We start from the raw sequence: 17,339 nt of genomic DNA, 5'->3' as shown, positions 1-17,339 counted from the left end.
TACACCTGTGTACCAAATTTTTTTCAAATCTGTCAAGCCTTTCATGAGTTATCGTCCGGAAACCGTTTTTCTATTTTTAGTTACAGTGACCTTGACCTTGGCCCCACCAGCCCCAATATCGAACTTGACCTGTATCTTCTGATGTTACACCTGTGTACCAAATTTTTTTCAAATCTGTCTAGCTTTTCATGAGTTATCGTCCGGAAACCATGAAAACCGACAGACCGACCAACCGACCGACAAGCTCACTCCTATATACCCCCTCAAACTTCGTTTGTGGGGGTATAATAAATTCCATTACATGTGTTAATGAGTTATATTTTCGCAAGTGATTGTTTGGATTGCAGTAGATGGGACTTAAATTTTGAGTAATAAATAACCATTGTTGATTGCGGATACATTAATGTAATGATTAATGAAATATGTATTGAAATCAGCTAATTACATGCATGTGCATGATATATGCAAAGCCTTATAGTAAGACAAAAGTAAGTTTTATTTACGACATAGAAAAAATAACAATGCATTTAAAAAAAAAAAAATGTCAAAATATTTTTATTTTAAAGGTAACAAAATATGTCTCCTGTGAAAAACAACGTGTTTGGACCGATAACATGTGTTATATTGAGTGTTCATCGTAGCGAAACAAAGCATATCTATGGTTGTCTTAATCTGATGGGTGTGATTGTGTCACTTTTATTGGGGTGTCATCCACAGACAATAAATCAGTCAGTTGAATACCTTATGTTGAATGTTCTTGATTATGACTCTATTCTTTATGAAATTCTTACAGACTCGCCTATAAGACCCCTACTTTAAGGTTCAAAATCAGGACCATATTTCCCCGTCTTATAGTCGAGAAAATACGGTAACTGCAAAATTAAACAATATTTACAAATGCATACTTATACAATTATATCATTAAAGCCAGAGCAATTGGCCTTGCTGTGTGTGTTGGCTCTGGCAACAATAAGCACAAAGTTTCATTTGAATATCTTAAATGGTTTTTGAGAATAATTTTTTTGCACATTTACAGTGCCGGAGATGACAACAAAACCATATCGATGACATTACCTTGATTTTGTCCTTCAAAAGACATGAGAGCTTTATGTGATTCTTTTAAATACTATGCTTTATAATGCTTGCATGCAACACATGACCTTTACCAGCCAAACACATGTGCCTATTTATTTCAAAATCACACTGTGCATTACTAAGTTACAACCTGGTCACAACCTACTATACTGTATATTCATTTATGCAGCATTCCATAATGATTACAAGCATATTGTTGGAAGCCTGTATGCCCATTTTCTATCAAAAGGCAGAAATTGTAATACAATGGTCTAGTGGCAGAAGTAGAAAGTTGTAGCATTATTATACACAAGTTGGAAATATTCATAACATGTAAATAATATAATGGGCAGGTTTGAGATTGGCAAGTGAATTTACAGAAATGAAATAAAAAAACAGCAATTGAAATTAACAAATATCCAAGATATACCCTGAATAAACTCATTTTGAAGATTTATCAGATAAGGGAAAAATGCAGGGCAGGATTATGGTTCCTTGGTATTACACATCCTCTTTTGCCATCTATCTACATTTTAAGTTTCATATAATCATTTTAGTTTTTTTAACAGGGTATGGCATAGACATGTACCCATTTCTGAAAAATATAGGTTAAAGAATTAAAATTGAAGTTTCAAGTGTGCTACCTGAATATACATGATAAGAAAAAGGTGCTTGTGCACTACACTTCCTCTCATTGCCATCTAATGCCTTCATCTTCTCCTTGGTGGGCATAAAAAGAACATTTAAACTGCATCCAAATGAACATTAAATTTTATGATTGACAAATGCAACCTTCAGGGTAACATTAAGGAAAACAATGCAAAGTTAAGATGACTTATATTTCAGTTGTATGTGTAAGCAAATTAATATATTGTTTGACCTTTGAATTAGAGCCATTGGGTAAGGTCACATTTGTAATGGCGTTAACTTGAAACTTCATAGCTAGATAGGTCTCATTGAGGGCAAGTGCAGTGCATAAGAACCGTAACTCTTGCTTCCATATTTCTAGAGCCCTTTGTTGGCATCCGCGTCCTGTTTTCACTTGTCTGGAGCATATCTCATAAACAATTAGTGGTATTAACTTGAAAGTTCATATGTAGATAGATCTCATTGAGGGCAAGTGCAGTGCACAAGAACTGTTACCCTTGCTTCCATATTTTTAGAGTTATTGCCCTTTGTTAATTTTCATGCTTAAAGTTTTGTCAGGGGCATATATCGTGAACTATAAGAGGTATCAACCTGAAACTTAATAGGTAGATAGATCTCATTGAGGGCAAGTGCAGTGCACAAGAACCGTAACTCTTGCTTCCATATACCGGTTCAATGTTGTTACCTTCAGTTAAAATGCCACCTACACTTGAAAGTTAAATTGCAACATCATAAGTGTCTATAAATGAATAAAATGCCAATCTAACAGCTATAATGTCGACTATAAATAATTCGTCAGGTGACACATCGGACTGGCAGAGTTCTAGTTGTTAGAAGTATGTTCTTACTGTATTCTTTAACAGTTCAATTTGACGTTTGTTTCAGACTGTTTTAGCATTCAAAGTCAACAGGAGCCTGGTAGTCCGAGACTTATTAAATATATTTCAGACTACTTGCTTTTGTGCCTAGGAAACTGACTCCTTGATGTGATAATCTCAAAGTCTTAAAGCCTTGATATTTAGAATCAACTTGTATTTGATTCTTATTTAACTAATGCTCATGAATTATAAAAATAATCAAGTTTTATTGAACCCATCAACCGTGCTAACTTCATGCAGCGGCTCTGCAGCTTTCCTTGGCACGGCTATGATTGAATTGAATTTAATGGCATGGATTAACACCTAGATGATTGGCTTGTGCTTAATTGGACATATTCCTACCACCTTTATAACTGCTGCAGCACCTCCAATTAGGCTAATAACAATACACAGCATGTTCTGTTCTGTTTATAAAACTTGACCATTAGAACACACGCAACAAGTGACAGGTTTGATGACATGTCATATGCTGGGATAAAGCATGTTGCAGCAGTCAAAGCATGCCGGAATGCCACATCAGCTTTTGAGGGAATGTCAGCACTCACGACTCAAATGGGCTTGGGCAAAATACTGATAGACTTGGATATCTAAGTGTTGTGAAAGTCCTTGGCATAAACAGTTGGTCTGAGAATGAAGCATTCATGTTTTAGGGCATATTAAGGAGTTTTATCACTTGCATTATTCATAAAACGAGGGTACTGCATTCTGAAAGAACACTTCAATCGCCTACAAGATTTCGTAAATGGAATTACCTACAACCATCAAGGGACAAATATGTCTGTGTGAAGATAATGGATGGTATTGTTTTGTAAGACTTCGTATGGGAAAGTTGATCTCAAGATAGAATCCTTTCTATTAGATCTTGTTGCAAATGTTTTGTAAGACTTCGTATGGGATTAAGTTGATCTCAAGAAAGACTCCTTTCTATTAGATCTTGTTGCAAATATCCTATTATTGGGATGTCAATTTTACATAAAGCATTGACTTATTCTTGGTTTGAAAATTTAACAATTAAAGCTAATATTGATAGGCATGTGTGCTATATAGCATGTATTACTTAGTTCAAAGGGGCAATAACTCTGAAAATATGGAAGCAAGAGTAACAGTTCTTGTGCACTGCACTTGCCCTAAGTGAGATCCATTTACATATGAAATTTCAAGATGATACCACTAATAGTTTATGAGATATGCCCCGGACACTGACAATACTTTTTTCAGTTGCTTTGCACACTGACAGGATTTTGTTCAATTGCCTTCACAGTGACAAAACTTTGTTAAATTGCTTGCACACTGAAAGAACTTTAAGTAAAGATACACAAACAACAAACAGTGCACCATCCAATAAAATCAATAAACTGCCTTAAGCTCTATATATATCAAATAACAGAACACATTCCTCACCATCCACTTATATTGGTAATCTACATCAACATCACCTTCCTTCACATAATCAAATCAAATTTGTCTTTATATATATGAAGGCTTATTCACTATCCACACAGAAGATAAGATTGTAGCTTAGAATAATGTACATGAAGTTTACAATAATGTACATGAAGTTCAATGGAAAAGTCTGATTATTAAATTTATCATTAATTAAAAATGAAATTTCCTCTAAAAAATAAAGTGTATAATAATTATTTGAATCTATGAACCTAAAAAAAGAACAATAATTACCTTAGAAGTGACTATGTCGAAGACTTAATAAAATTTAAAATATATTCCCTTGTTACTAAAATAGAAAGTAGTGGAATCTCCATCAATAAGGGAGACCATATAGCAAGACTTGCTGCCCTTGCTTCAAGAGTAAACTTTACATAACTGTCAGACTTTAACATTTTGGCCATTTTGTTGTTGTTGTTGTTGACACCTTGTTGTGTTTTTGTAGAAGGGTCATCCAAGGAAGCTTTCTGTAAAGTTTAATTGAATTTGGACTGGTAGTTTTAGAGGAGATGTTTTTTACAGCAAAATAGGAAGCTGGTCATTTTGTTGTTGTTGCTGTTGTTGTTATTGTTGATCAATCATGACTCCTTGTTGTATTTTTGTAGAGGGTCACTTGAGGAAGCTTCATGTAAAGTTTCATTGAATTTGGAGCGGTAGTTTATGAGGAGATGGTTTTTTTAAAGCAAAACAGGAAATCAACCATTTTGTTGTTGTTGCTGTTGTTGTTGTTGTTGTTGATCAATCGTGACCCCTTCTTGTATTTTTGTAGAGGGTCACCCAAGGAAGCTTCCTGTAAAGTTTCATTGAATTCGACTGGTAGTTTCAGACGAGATATTTTTTAAAGCAAAACAGGAAGTCGGCCATTTTGTTGTTGTTGTTGTTGATCAATCGTGACCGCTTGTTGTATTTTTGTAGATGGTCACCCAAGGAAGCTTCCTGTGAAGTTTTATTGAATTTGGCGAAGTAGTTTCAGAGGAGAAGTTTTTTAAGCAATTGTTGATGGACTGACTGACTGACTGACTGACGAACGGACATCGGACAAAGATCGATCACAATAGCTCATCTTGAGCACTTCTTGCTCTGATGAGCTAAAAATGGATTTCTATTTTCTGAAAGCTGTAACTTAACCTCAGTTTTGACCTACGCACTCTGATGTGATGTCAAATGACTGACATTGTAGACCAGTCAAATATTGTGTTTTATGAACTATAATGAAGAAGAAAAAAATGGAATGAACCATTTTGATTGGTTTATAGTGAAGTCAGCATTAGCCTATGATAGGCACTGAAAACAAGTTTTGAAATTAAATTTTCTAGATACTGACATCAAAATGCTTACCTTGAGCAATAACTATTAGTTAAATCATATTTTATTGTATATAATATATGCATGTCATTTCGACAAACAATATAATTATACAATTGGGTTGGGCCACAAGTTATAACAATGTTAGAAAATGACCCTACCCTCAGTGTGTCAGGCTATCGTTTAGGTTTCAACAGGCCTCAAATATTGTCATCAATTTACCTGTTTCAACAGGCCTCTAATATTGTCATCACAGACTGCAGACGAGCAGGGCCGGGCTGTTGTGAACATCATCTTTGCTTCATGAGCTGTTGTGTTGGAATGTATGTCATATGGACGCTGAGGAAAAAATGTAATTTCCTAATCATTTATTGAAACATGTAGTAACACTGCAATTCGACAGTTACCAAGTTTTCAACATTTTTACAAAGAGAATATTTGGGCAAATTTGATAACTGATAAATAGGAATACAGATAGAGAGGGGAAACTAAAAAGTTGATATACTTCCTTTAGTTAAAACAATGGCACCTCAGTGCAAACCCTAAAGTGTGAATCAACCTTTAATGTATAGACATTGCTGTAACATACAGTCTTGTCCAGGTGAAATTCTGCGCAAAATTATTTTGAATTTTCTAAATCCATGACTTGACAAGAAAAAATACATATGTTTGACCTTGATATTTAACCTACAGACATGAGTAAAGTCATGGTGAACATTTGTGCCAAGTTCTTTTATAATCTTCCAATGCATGGACAAGTTGCAGCTTGGACAATCCAATATACATGGAACTTTGACCAATGATCCTAAAGTGTGGCCATGTCCTTTAAGCTACAGATAATGGCTCTTCAGGCTATAAACTTTGTCTAGTCATGGTAAACATTTGTGACAAATTATTAAAAACCTTCTTATGTATGGCCAAGTAATAGCCCTGACAAGCCTTACAATTCTTCACAAATGACCCTTAAAAATCCCAATTTCATGAAGAAGTTACTGCCTGGACAAGCCAAAGTACAAGGCATTTTGACCAATGACCTTTAAGTGTGACCTTGACCTTTGATCTATATACTTAGTTCTTGTACACGAAACACCATTATGGAGAACATTTGTGCAATCATTGAGAACATTTGTGCCAAGTATTTATAAAATCCCTCAATGCATGGTAGAGTTACAGCCCAAACACTCCCACTATGCATGGTAGAGTTACAGCCCAAACACTCCCACTATGCATGGTAGAGTTACAGCCCAATTATTCCCTCTATGCATGGTAGAGTTACAGCCCAAACACTCCCTCAATGCATGGTAGAGTTACAACACTCCCTCAATGCATGGTAGAGTTACAGCCCAAACATTCCCTCTATGCATGGCAGAGCCAAAACATGAAATAAAAGGCATTTTACCAATGATTTTTAAATGTGACCTTGACTTGATTTACAGACCTGGGTCTTTCACCTGACACATCATCTTGTCATGGTGAATTTTGTGCCAAGTTATTTTAAAATATCCCATGCATGGCAAAGAAACCACTGAACCCAAATTAGCACAATAGCATTTGCATTCCATGCCATGATAGGTTTGATGGGCTTAAGCTCATAACTTGCTACAATTTCTCACACCAAATGGCATTGTATGAATTTGGGCTTGCTGATACAAAATTTTAATTTTAATGACTTAGACAGTGGTTCAAACTTACACTTCCTCTGACCATCTCATAGGCACAAATTCCAACTGACCACCAATCAATCGGATATGAGTATCCCGCACACTCTTCTAAGGCACACGCATACATCTCTGGGGCTGAAATATAGAAACACATATCCATATTATATTGCAAGTCAGGGCCCTTCCCATTCTTGACTATTGTACATGGCACATCAGGCAATAAGGTAAGAATATCACACACACTCCTCTAAGGCTCATACCTACATGTCTGCCACTGTTCATATTTATTGTATAAAGGTGTGTAATATGAAACATATGAAGAATTAAATTGAAATCCACTTTCTTGACCATTATACATGATCCATCAGCCATCAGATACAAGTCTTCTACAGAACACTCATGAATACATCTTGGAGATATAAAACAATGTATGTTCACCAGTAAGGCAGTAAACTTAAGCACCCTTTAACCATCTCATGGCAAAAACCAGTATAAGTTGATACATATTTATACTTGCATATTCTAAGGCATACATGCATACATTTCTAATGCTGAAATAGCAAACATTGTTTTTTTATTGTTCAAATATTTCACATATGAGACTTTTTTGCACAACGGGTAATACTCTTTAAAACACATGCATCTCCAGACAACGATAGTTTACGTTCGTACATACATTTGGTCATTTCAAAAGAATTTTATTTGTCTGAAATTATTTTTAAATATATTGGAACCGTCTTTCCATCATAATAGTAGAGTTTCAAGGAGAGATTAACAGTAATATGCAATATAAATAACTGCAGGCCAACCAACGTTCAATATATTTTTACAATATTTTTCCCAAAGGGTTATCAAATTGACTGTTCTCCATCTCATCTCGCAAGCAAAAAGAACCTTAGGATCTCTATCTGAAATAAGAATACTAATGGTTCCTTTTGGCAATAATTTCACATTATGCGCAGGAAATATATCTTCTTCTAGACTCTCTTTGCTTGACAACGTGCATGCCGCTTTAGTTGGCCAGCAAAATTTCTGTTCTCAAATAATGCTCATCAATAACTTAGTCTGGACAGATTTCAAACAAGACATTTTATCAAGTTAGGAAGAGTACTAAGGTGTAGTACATCCACTGAATCTAACACATTGTCAATTGGATGTATGTGTCATATCTGCATGTTGTTTTGTGGCCTTGCATGATCCTCTAGTTAAGACCTCAGGTTTTTTTCTTGTTGAATATATGGCTACTTCAAGCCACAATCCCTTTTGTTTCCATTACATTAATATTGGGAATAAAATGAGTTTTATGACCTCTAGAAGGCAGGCAGGCAAACTTTTTATCCACTGCTAAAGATTTAAGGGCTGTTGGAAATAGTGTTGGATCCTCAAGATTTAATAATCAATAAGGCCAAAAAAAAATAATTGATAAGGGTAACCTTCCCAAAATTTCTAGGTAGGGTAGGTAGGGTAGGGTAGGTAGGGATTTTTTTTTTTTAATTGATTTTTTTCAAAATCTGTCGTAAGTTCAGAGTGTTTTCTTGCACATGTCATTGCCTGACTTTGTTTTATCATATAAACAATAATTCGGATTAAAATCTGCATTTATAACGAATATTCTTTTTTGCTCAGAAACAGAAAAAAATAGTAAGGGTTGGTGCATTTTTATAGTATTTATAGCATTTTTTCGGGGTTACCCCTGAAACAGAGATATTTTTTTTAGGCCTAATTAAAATGAATGTACAAACATAAATGATGATAAAATCAGAAATAGTCAAAGTGTAACATCAATTTGGTATGAAAATTCAATAAAAAATAATAATCTTAAAAGATGAATGACACTGTTATTATGGTATAGCAGAAAAAATGATACTATACACAGGTATTGTTATGTTTTTTGAAAGTGGAATTTTGAGAGAAATTGAAATCGGCAACCTTAATTACCGTTAATTAACACTTTGCAATACTGCCTTTAATATAGCGTTGACTTGACGCAAAAATTATAGAAATGAACATGGTTGGCGATTTTAAAGCTTATATCCCGGAATATAGTAAAAATAGATAAAAATATAGCGTCTACGGTAAGGATATATAACAGTGATAAGCAAAATATGCAAAAACACGTGGTTGCACTATAGGGTATTGTTCCTTTTCAGAGGTTTATTGGTTAAATTTGTTAAATATGTGTTGTGTTAATTTAAACTTATTTATTTTACAACCATTGTGAAACAAGTTATTACAAGATTATATAAATCACTCTCGTTGGCAAAATGTTACGCTTGAGTGTGTTTTTTTGTTGTGGGGGAAATCAGTGTACCTGGAGGACACCCATTTGTCTAGTTTGGTGACCACAAACCAAACTCACATGTGCCCAGGCTGTGAATCGATCCCGGGTCGCCTTGGTGAGAAGTGAGTGTGACATGGAATAAATAACATGGCTAATAATATCCAAAATATTTTCATTAAAAAGGCAGCAAAATGCGTCTCCTGTGATCAACAAGGTGTTTGGACTGAAAACAACAGTTTGCCAATTAGAAGATATTGAGTGTTTATTGAAGCAAAGCAAAGCAGGTGGTCCTCTCTATCCGATGGTTGTGATTTTGTCACTTTTATTGAGGTGTCATCAACAGACAATAAATCGGTCAGTCAAATACTGTATACTGTTGAATATTACTGATTCTAACTCAATTCTTTCTGAATTTCTTATAGCCTCGATAATAAGACATTCATTCAAGTTAAGATCTGGACCCAATTTCCCTGTCTTATAAGCGGGGAAATACGGTAACCAGGTTAAACAAGAGCTGTCACAGTATGTGACGAATGCCCCCGAATGTGACATTGACCTATGAACAAGGTCAGTACATGAAAAGTTGATCTTGCCTTTACGTGTCAAATACATATGGCAAGTTATTTTAAATTGCCTCTGAACATAAAAAATACCACCCATACTTGACAACCTACACTGTTATGTCCTTATATTCAGAATTCCCTTGTGAATAAACACTTTCACCTTAGAGGTAGGGACATGGGTTTTGTACGCGACACGTTGTCTTGGTATGTGGAACACATGTGGCAAGTTATTTTAAAATCTGTCCATACAAGGGAAAGTTAAAGCCCAGACACAACAACCTATACTCTAGTATCTCCTAATATGCAGCACTCCATTATGAATAAACACCTAAGTGTGACCTTGACCTTAGAGGTAGGGACACGGGTCTTTCACGTGACACGTCGTCTTGATATGTCGAACACATGTGGCAAGTCATTGTAAAATCTGTCCATACAAGGGAAAGTAACAGCCTGGACACGACAACCTATACTCTATGTCCTTATATATGCAGCACTCCATTGTGAATAAACACCTAAGTGTGACCTTGACCTTAGTGGTAGGGACACGGGTCTTGCACACGACACGTCCGTCTTGGTATGTGGAACACATGTGGCAAGTTATTTTAAAATCTGTCCATACAAGGGAAAGTTAAAGCCCAGAAACAACAACCTATACTCTAGTATGTCCTAATATGCAGCACTCCATTATGAATAAACACCTAAGTGTGACCTTGACCTTAGAGGTAGGGACACGGGTCTTTCACGTGACACGTCGTCTTGATATGTCGAACACATGTGGCAAGTCATTGTAAAATCTGTCCATACAAGGGAAAGTAACAGCCTGGACACGACAACCTATACTCTATGTCCTTATATATGCAGCACTCCATTGTGAATAAACACCTAAGTGTGACCTTGACCTTAGTGGTAGGGACACGGGTCTTGCACACGACACATCGTCTTGGTATGTGGAACACATGTGGCAAGTTATTTTAAAATCTGTCCATACAAGGGAAAGTTAAAGCCCAGACACAACAACCTATACTCTAGTATGTCCTAATATGCAGCACTCCATTATGAATAAACACCTAAGTGTGACCTTGACCTTAGAGGTAGGGACACGGGTCTTTCACGTGACACGTCGTCTTGATATGTCGAACACATGTGGCAAGTCATTGTAAAATCTGTCCATACAAGGAAAAGTAACAGCCTGGACACGACAACCTATACTCTATGTCCTTATATATGCAGCACTCCATTGTGAATAAACACCTAAGTGTGACCTTGACCCTAGAGGTAGGGACATGGGTCTTGCAAGCGACACGCCGTCTTGGTATGTGGAACACATGTGGCAAGTTATTCTAAAATCTGTCCATATGTCACCGTGTGACTTTCTCTTTCAAATTCTGTTGGAAAATTTATTGTTCTTTTCTTTTTTGGTTACATCTTATTTTTCTATGATATTTACTTTCATAATTTCCTACAGAGACTTTTGTCAGTCATTCTAATTGCAATTGAGTGTTTTGACATTTCTGATAAGATTTTACTGCTTCCTCTTCTTAATTATTATCAGTTAATTATCTCAGATCATAATCATAAACCTTACTCTTTGAGACTTTGACACTTCTCAATTATCTCAGACTTTATCTAATTGTAAATTTTATTTTTGACAATAATTATTTTTGAGTGACACTTTCTAAAATCTTCGATCATTATCTTTTTATCACTTAATTCTGATTGGTAACTTCTACTCTATAAGTTAGTATATAAGTATGTACATTTTTCATTTAGGGAGTAGAAATATATACATTAGAGATACATATAAACTAGGAACTTTGTACTTCTTCTTTTACTAAGGACATATCTTTGAACTATTTTTTTTGTGACTATGTAATTAATTCACTTACTTTCATAACTTAATATATCACATGAACTATTGAATGTTTCTTGTTAAATATGTCTTTGGATTTATCTTTGTTAACTATTCAACTTAAATGTGGAATTAATAAAGAACCAACTTTTAAACATCTTAATTGGACTTGAGTTGTTAATCAAAGTGAACCATTAAACGTGATCTGAACTTAAAAAGTAACTCGCAGTTGTGCCAGCTAATTCCCCAAATTAATGGCCAACTGCACGTGCCCCTTAGACAGTGTGGCTCCGGCTCGGTGACCATCCCTACTATACCGGAGTGAATATACTGGCCCATTCCCGACGCTGCACGACTGAACTAACTGGGGTGCGCGGTGCCACATACAAGAGAAAGTTATAGCCCGGACACGGCAACATATACTCTATGTCCTTATATGCAGCACTCCATTGTGAATAAACACCTAAGTGTGACCTTGACCTTAGAGGTAGGGACACAGGTCTTGCACACGACACATCCTCTTGGTATGTGGAACACATGTAGCAAGTTATTTTAAAATCTGTCCATACAAGGGAAAGTTATAGCCCGGACACGGCAACCTATACTCTATGTCCTTATATGCAGCACTCCATTTTGAATAAACACTAAGTGTGACCTTGACCTTAGAGGTAGGGACACGGGTCTTGTACGCGACACGTCGTCTTGGTATATGGAACACATGTGGCAAGTTATTTTAAAATATGTCCATACAAGGGAAAGATACAGCCCGGACACGGCAACCTATACTCTATGTCCTTATATGCAGCACTCCATTGTGTATAAACACTAAGTGTGACCTTGACCTTTGAGGTAGGGACACGGGTCTTGCACACGACACATCCTCTTGGTATGTGGAACACATGTAGCAAGTTATTTTAAAATCTGTCCATACAAGGGAAAGTTATAGCCCGGACACGACAACCTATACTCTATGTCCGTATATGCAGCACTCCATTGTGAATAAACACTAAGTGTGACCTTGACCTTAGAGGTAGGGACACGGCTCTTGCACATGACACGTCCTCTTGGTATGTGGAACACATGTGGCAAGTTATTTTAAAATCTGTCCATACAAGGGAAAGTTACAGCCCGGACACGGCAACCTATACTCTATGTCCTTATATGCAGCACTCCATTGTGTATAAACACTAAGTGTGACCTTGACCTTTGAGGTAGGGACACAGGTCTTGCACACGACACATCCTCTTGGTATGTGGAACACATGTAGCAAGTTATTTTAAAATCTGTCAATACAAGAGAAAGTTTTAGCCCGGACACGGCAACCTATACTCTATGTCCTTATATGCAGCACTTCATTGTGAATAAACACTAAGTGTGCCCTTAACCTTTGAGGTAGGGACACGGGTCTTGCACGCGACACGCCCTCTTGGTATGTGGAACACATGTGGCAAGTTATTTTAAAATCTGTCCATACAAGAGAAAGTTACAGCCCGGACACGACAACCTATACTCTATGTCCCTATATGCAGCACTCCATTGTGAATAAACACTAAGTGTGACCTTGATCTTTGAGGTAGGGACACGGGTCTTGCACGTGACACGTCCTCTTGGTATGTGGAACACATGTGGCAAGTTATTTTAAAATCTGTCAATACAAGAGAAAGTTACAGCCCGGACACGACAACCTATACTCTATGTCCTTATATGCAGCACTCCATTGTGAATAAACACTAAGTGTGACCTTGACCTTTGAGGTAGGGACACGGGTCTTGCACGCGACACATCGTCTTGGTATGTGGAACACATGTGGCAAGTTATTCAAAAATCTGTCCATACAAGGGAAAGTTACAGCCCGGAAACGGCAACCTATACTCTATGTCCTTATATGCAGAACTCCATTGTGAATAAACACCTAAGTGTGACCTTGACCTTTGAGGTAGGGACACGGGTCTTGCACATGACACATCCTCTAGGTATGTGGAACACATGTGGCAAGTTATTTTAAAATCTGTCCATACAAGGGAAAGTTATAGCCCGGACACCACAACCTATACTCTATGTCCTTATATGCAGCACTCCATTGTGAATAAACACTAAGTGTGACCTTGACTTTTGAGGTAGGGACACGGGTCTTGCACACGACACATCGTCTTGGTATGTGGAACACATGTGGCAAGTTATTCAAAAATCTGTCCATACAAGGGAAAGTTACAGCCCGGACACGGCAACCTATACTCTATGTCCTTATATGCAGAACTCCATTGTGAATAAACACCTAAGTGTGACCTTGACCTTTGAGGTAGGGACACGGGTCTTGCACATGACACGTCCTCTAGGTATGTGGAACACATGTGGCAAGTTATTTTAAAATCTGTCCATACAAGGGAAAGTTATAGCCCGGACACGACAACCTATACTCTATGTCCTTATATGCAGCACTCCATTGTGAATAAACACTAAGTGTGACCTTGACCTTAGAGGTAGGGACACGGGTCTTGCACGCGACACGTGGTCTTGGTATGTGGAACACATGTGGCAAGTTATTTTAAAATCTGTCCATACAAGGGAAAGTTACAGCCCGGACACGGCAACCTATACTCTATGTCCTTATATGCAGAACTCCATTGTGAATAAACACTAAGTGTGACCTTAACCTTTGAGGTAGGGACACGGGTCTTGCACGTGACACGCCCTCTTGGTATGTGGAACACATGTGGCAAGTTATTTTAAAATCTGTCCATACAAGAGAAAGTTACAGCCCGGACACGACAACCAATACTCTATGTCCTTATATGCAGCACTCCATTGTGAATAAACACTAAGTGTGACCTTGACTTTTGAGGTAGGGACACAGGTCTTGCACGTGACACGTCGTCTTGGTATGTGGAACACATGTGGCAAGTTATTTTAAAATCTGTCCATACAAGGGAAAGTTATAGCCCGGACACGGCAACCTATACTCTATGTCCGTATATGCAGCACTCCATTGTGAATAAACACTAAGTGTGACCTTGACCTTAGAGGTAGGGACACGGCTCTTGCACATGACACGTCCCCTTGGTATGTGGAACACATGTGGCAAGTTATTTTAAAATCTGTCCATACAAGGGAAAGTTACAGCCCGGACACGGCAACCTATACTCTATGTCCTTATATGCAGCACTCCATTGTGTATAAACACTAAGTGTGACCTTGACCTTTGAGGTAGGGACACAGGTCTTGCACACGACACATCCTCTTGGTATGTGGAACACATGTAGCAAGTTATTTTAAAATCTGTCAATACAAGGGAAAGTTATAGCCCGGACACGGCAACCTATACTCTATGTCCTTATATGCAGCACTTCATTGTGAATAAACACTAAGTGTGACCTTAACCTTTGAGATAGGGACACGGGTCTTGCACGCGACACGCCCTCTTGGTATGTGGAACACATGTGGCAAGTTATTTTAAAATCTGTCCATACAAGAGAAAGTTACAGCCCGGACACGACAACCTATACTCTATGTCCTTATATGCAGCACTCCATTGTGAATAAACACTAAGTGTGACCTTGACCTTTGAGGTAGGGACACGGGTCTTGCACGTGACACGTCCTCTTGGTATGTGGAACACATGTGGGAAGTTATTTTACAATCTGTCAATACAAGAGAAAGTTACAGCCCGGACACGACAACCTATACTCTATGTCCTTATATGCAGCACTCCATTGTGAATAAACACTAAGTGTGACCTTGACCTTTGAGGTAGGGACACGGGTCTTGCACGCGACACATCGTCTTGGTATGTGGAACACATGTGGCAAGTTATTCAAAAATCTGTCCATACAAGGGAAAGTTACAGCCCGGACACGGCAACCTATACTCTATGTCCTTATATGCAGAACTCCATTGTGAATATACACCTAAGTGTGACCTTGACCTTTGAGGTAGGGACACGGGTCTTGCACATGACACGTCCTCTAGGTATGTGGAACACATGTGGCAAGTTATTCTAAAATCTGTCCATACAAGGGAAAGTTATAGCCCGGACACGACAACCTATACTCTATGTCCTTATATGCAGCACTCCATTGTGAATAAACACTAAGTGTGACCTTGACCTTAGAGGTAGGGACACGGGTCTTGCACGCGACACGTGGTCTTGGTATGTGGAACACATGTGGCAAGTTATTTTAAAATCTGTCCATACAAGGGAAAGTTACAGCCCGGACACGGCAACCTATACTCTATGTCCTTATATGCAGAACTCCATTGTGAATAAACACTAAGTGTGACCTTAACCTTTGAGGTAGGGACACGGGTCTTGCACGTGACACGCCCTCTTGGTATGTGGAACACATGTGGCAAGTTATTTTAAAATCTGTCCATACAAGAGAAAGTTACAGCCCGGACACGACAACCTATACTCTATGTCCTTATATGCAGAACTCCATTGTGAATAAACACTAAGTGTGACCTTGACCTTTGAGGTAGGGACACGGGTCTTGCACGTGACACGTCCTCTTGGTATATGGAACACATGTGGCAAGTTATTTTAAAATCTGTCAATACAAGAGAAAGTTACAGCCCGGACACGACAACCAATACTCTATGTCCTTATATGCAGCACTCCATTGTGAATAAACACTAAGTGTGACCTTGACTTTTGAGGTAGGGACACAGGTCTTGCACGTGACACGTCGTCTTGGTATGTGGAACACATGTGGCAAGTTATTTTAAAATCTGTCCATACAAGGGAAAGTTACAGCCCGGACACGGCAACCTATACTCTATGTCCTAATATGCAGCACTCCATTGTGTATAAACACTAAGTGTGACCTTGACCTTTGAGGTAGGGACACGGGTCTTGCACGCGACACGTCGTCTTGGTATGTGGAACACATGTGACAAGTTATTTTAAAATCTGTTCATACAAGAGAAACTTACAGCCCGGACACGGCAACCTATACTCTATGTCCTTATATGCAGAACTCCATTGTGAATAAACACTAAGTGTGACCTTGACCTTTGAGGTAGGGACACAGGTCTTGCATGTGACACGTCCTCTTGGTATGTGGAACACATGTGGCAAGTTATTTTAAAATATGTCCATACAAGAGAAAGTTACAGCCCGGACACGACAACCTATACTCTATGTCCTTATATGCAGCACTCCATTGTGAATAAACACTAAGTGTGGCCTTGACCTTTGAGGTAGGGACACGGGTCTTGCACGCCACACGTCGTCTTGGTATGTTGAACACATGTGGCAAGTTATTTTAAAATCTGTCCATACAAGGGAAAGTTACAGCCCGGACACGGCAACCTATACTCTATGTCCTTATATGCAGCACTCCATTGTGTATAATCACTAAGTGTGACCTTGACCTTTAAGGTAGGGACCAAGTCTTGCACCCGACATATCGCCTTGGTATGTGGAACACATGTGACAAGTTATTTAAAAATCTGTCCATACAAGAGAAAGTTACAGCCCGGACACGACAACATATACTCTATGTCCTTATATGCAGCACTCCATTGTAAATAAAAACTAAATGTGACCTTGACCTTTGAGGTAGGGACACGGGTCTTGCGCGCGCCACGTCGTCTTGGTATGTGGAACACATGTGGCAAGTTATTTAAAAATCTGTCCGT

At 38.0% G+C, this 17,339-nt stretch overlaps 1 protein-coding gene across 5 annotated transcripts in view; it reads right to left on the bottom strand.

The window, feature by feature from the left end:
* Positions 1-17,339, bottom strand: part of LOC128211316 (serine/threonine-protein kinase 32B-like) — a 185,865-nt gene that overhangs the window by 29,969 nt on the left and 138,557 nt on the right. For all 5 annotated transcript variants that reach the window (XM_052915974.1, XM_052915975.1, XM_052915977.1 and 2 more), the window contains 2 exons: positions 7,041-7,144; positions 5,571-5,687 (listed from right to left, as the gene is read on the bottom strand). In XM_052915974.1, the coding sequence (XP_052771934.1) occupies positions 5,571-5,687; positions 7,041-7,144 (221 nt within the window). The remainder of the gene's footprint in view (positions 1-5,570; positions 5,688-7,040; positions 7,145-17,339) is intronic.

The sequence above is a fragment of the Mya arenaria genome, chromosome 12, assembly GCF_026914265.1.
Source record: "Mya arenaria isolate MELC-2E11 chromosome 12, ASM2691426v1".
NCBI classification, from domain to species: domain Eukaryota; kingdom Metazoa; phylum Mollusca; class Bivalvia; order Myida; family Myidae; genus Mya; species Mya arenaria.
Note: the sequence above shows the minus strand (reverse complement) of the source record. Positions and strands in the feature narration are given on the sequence as shown.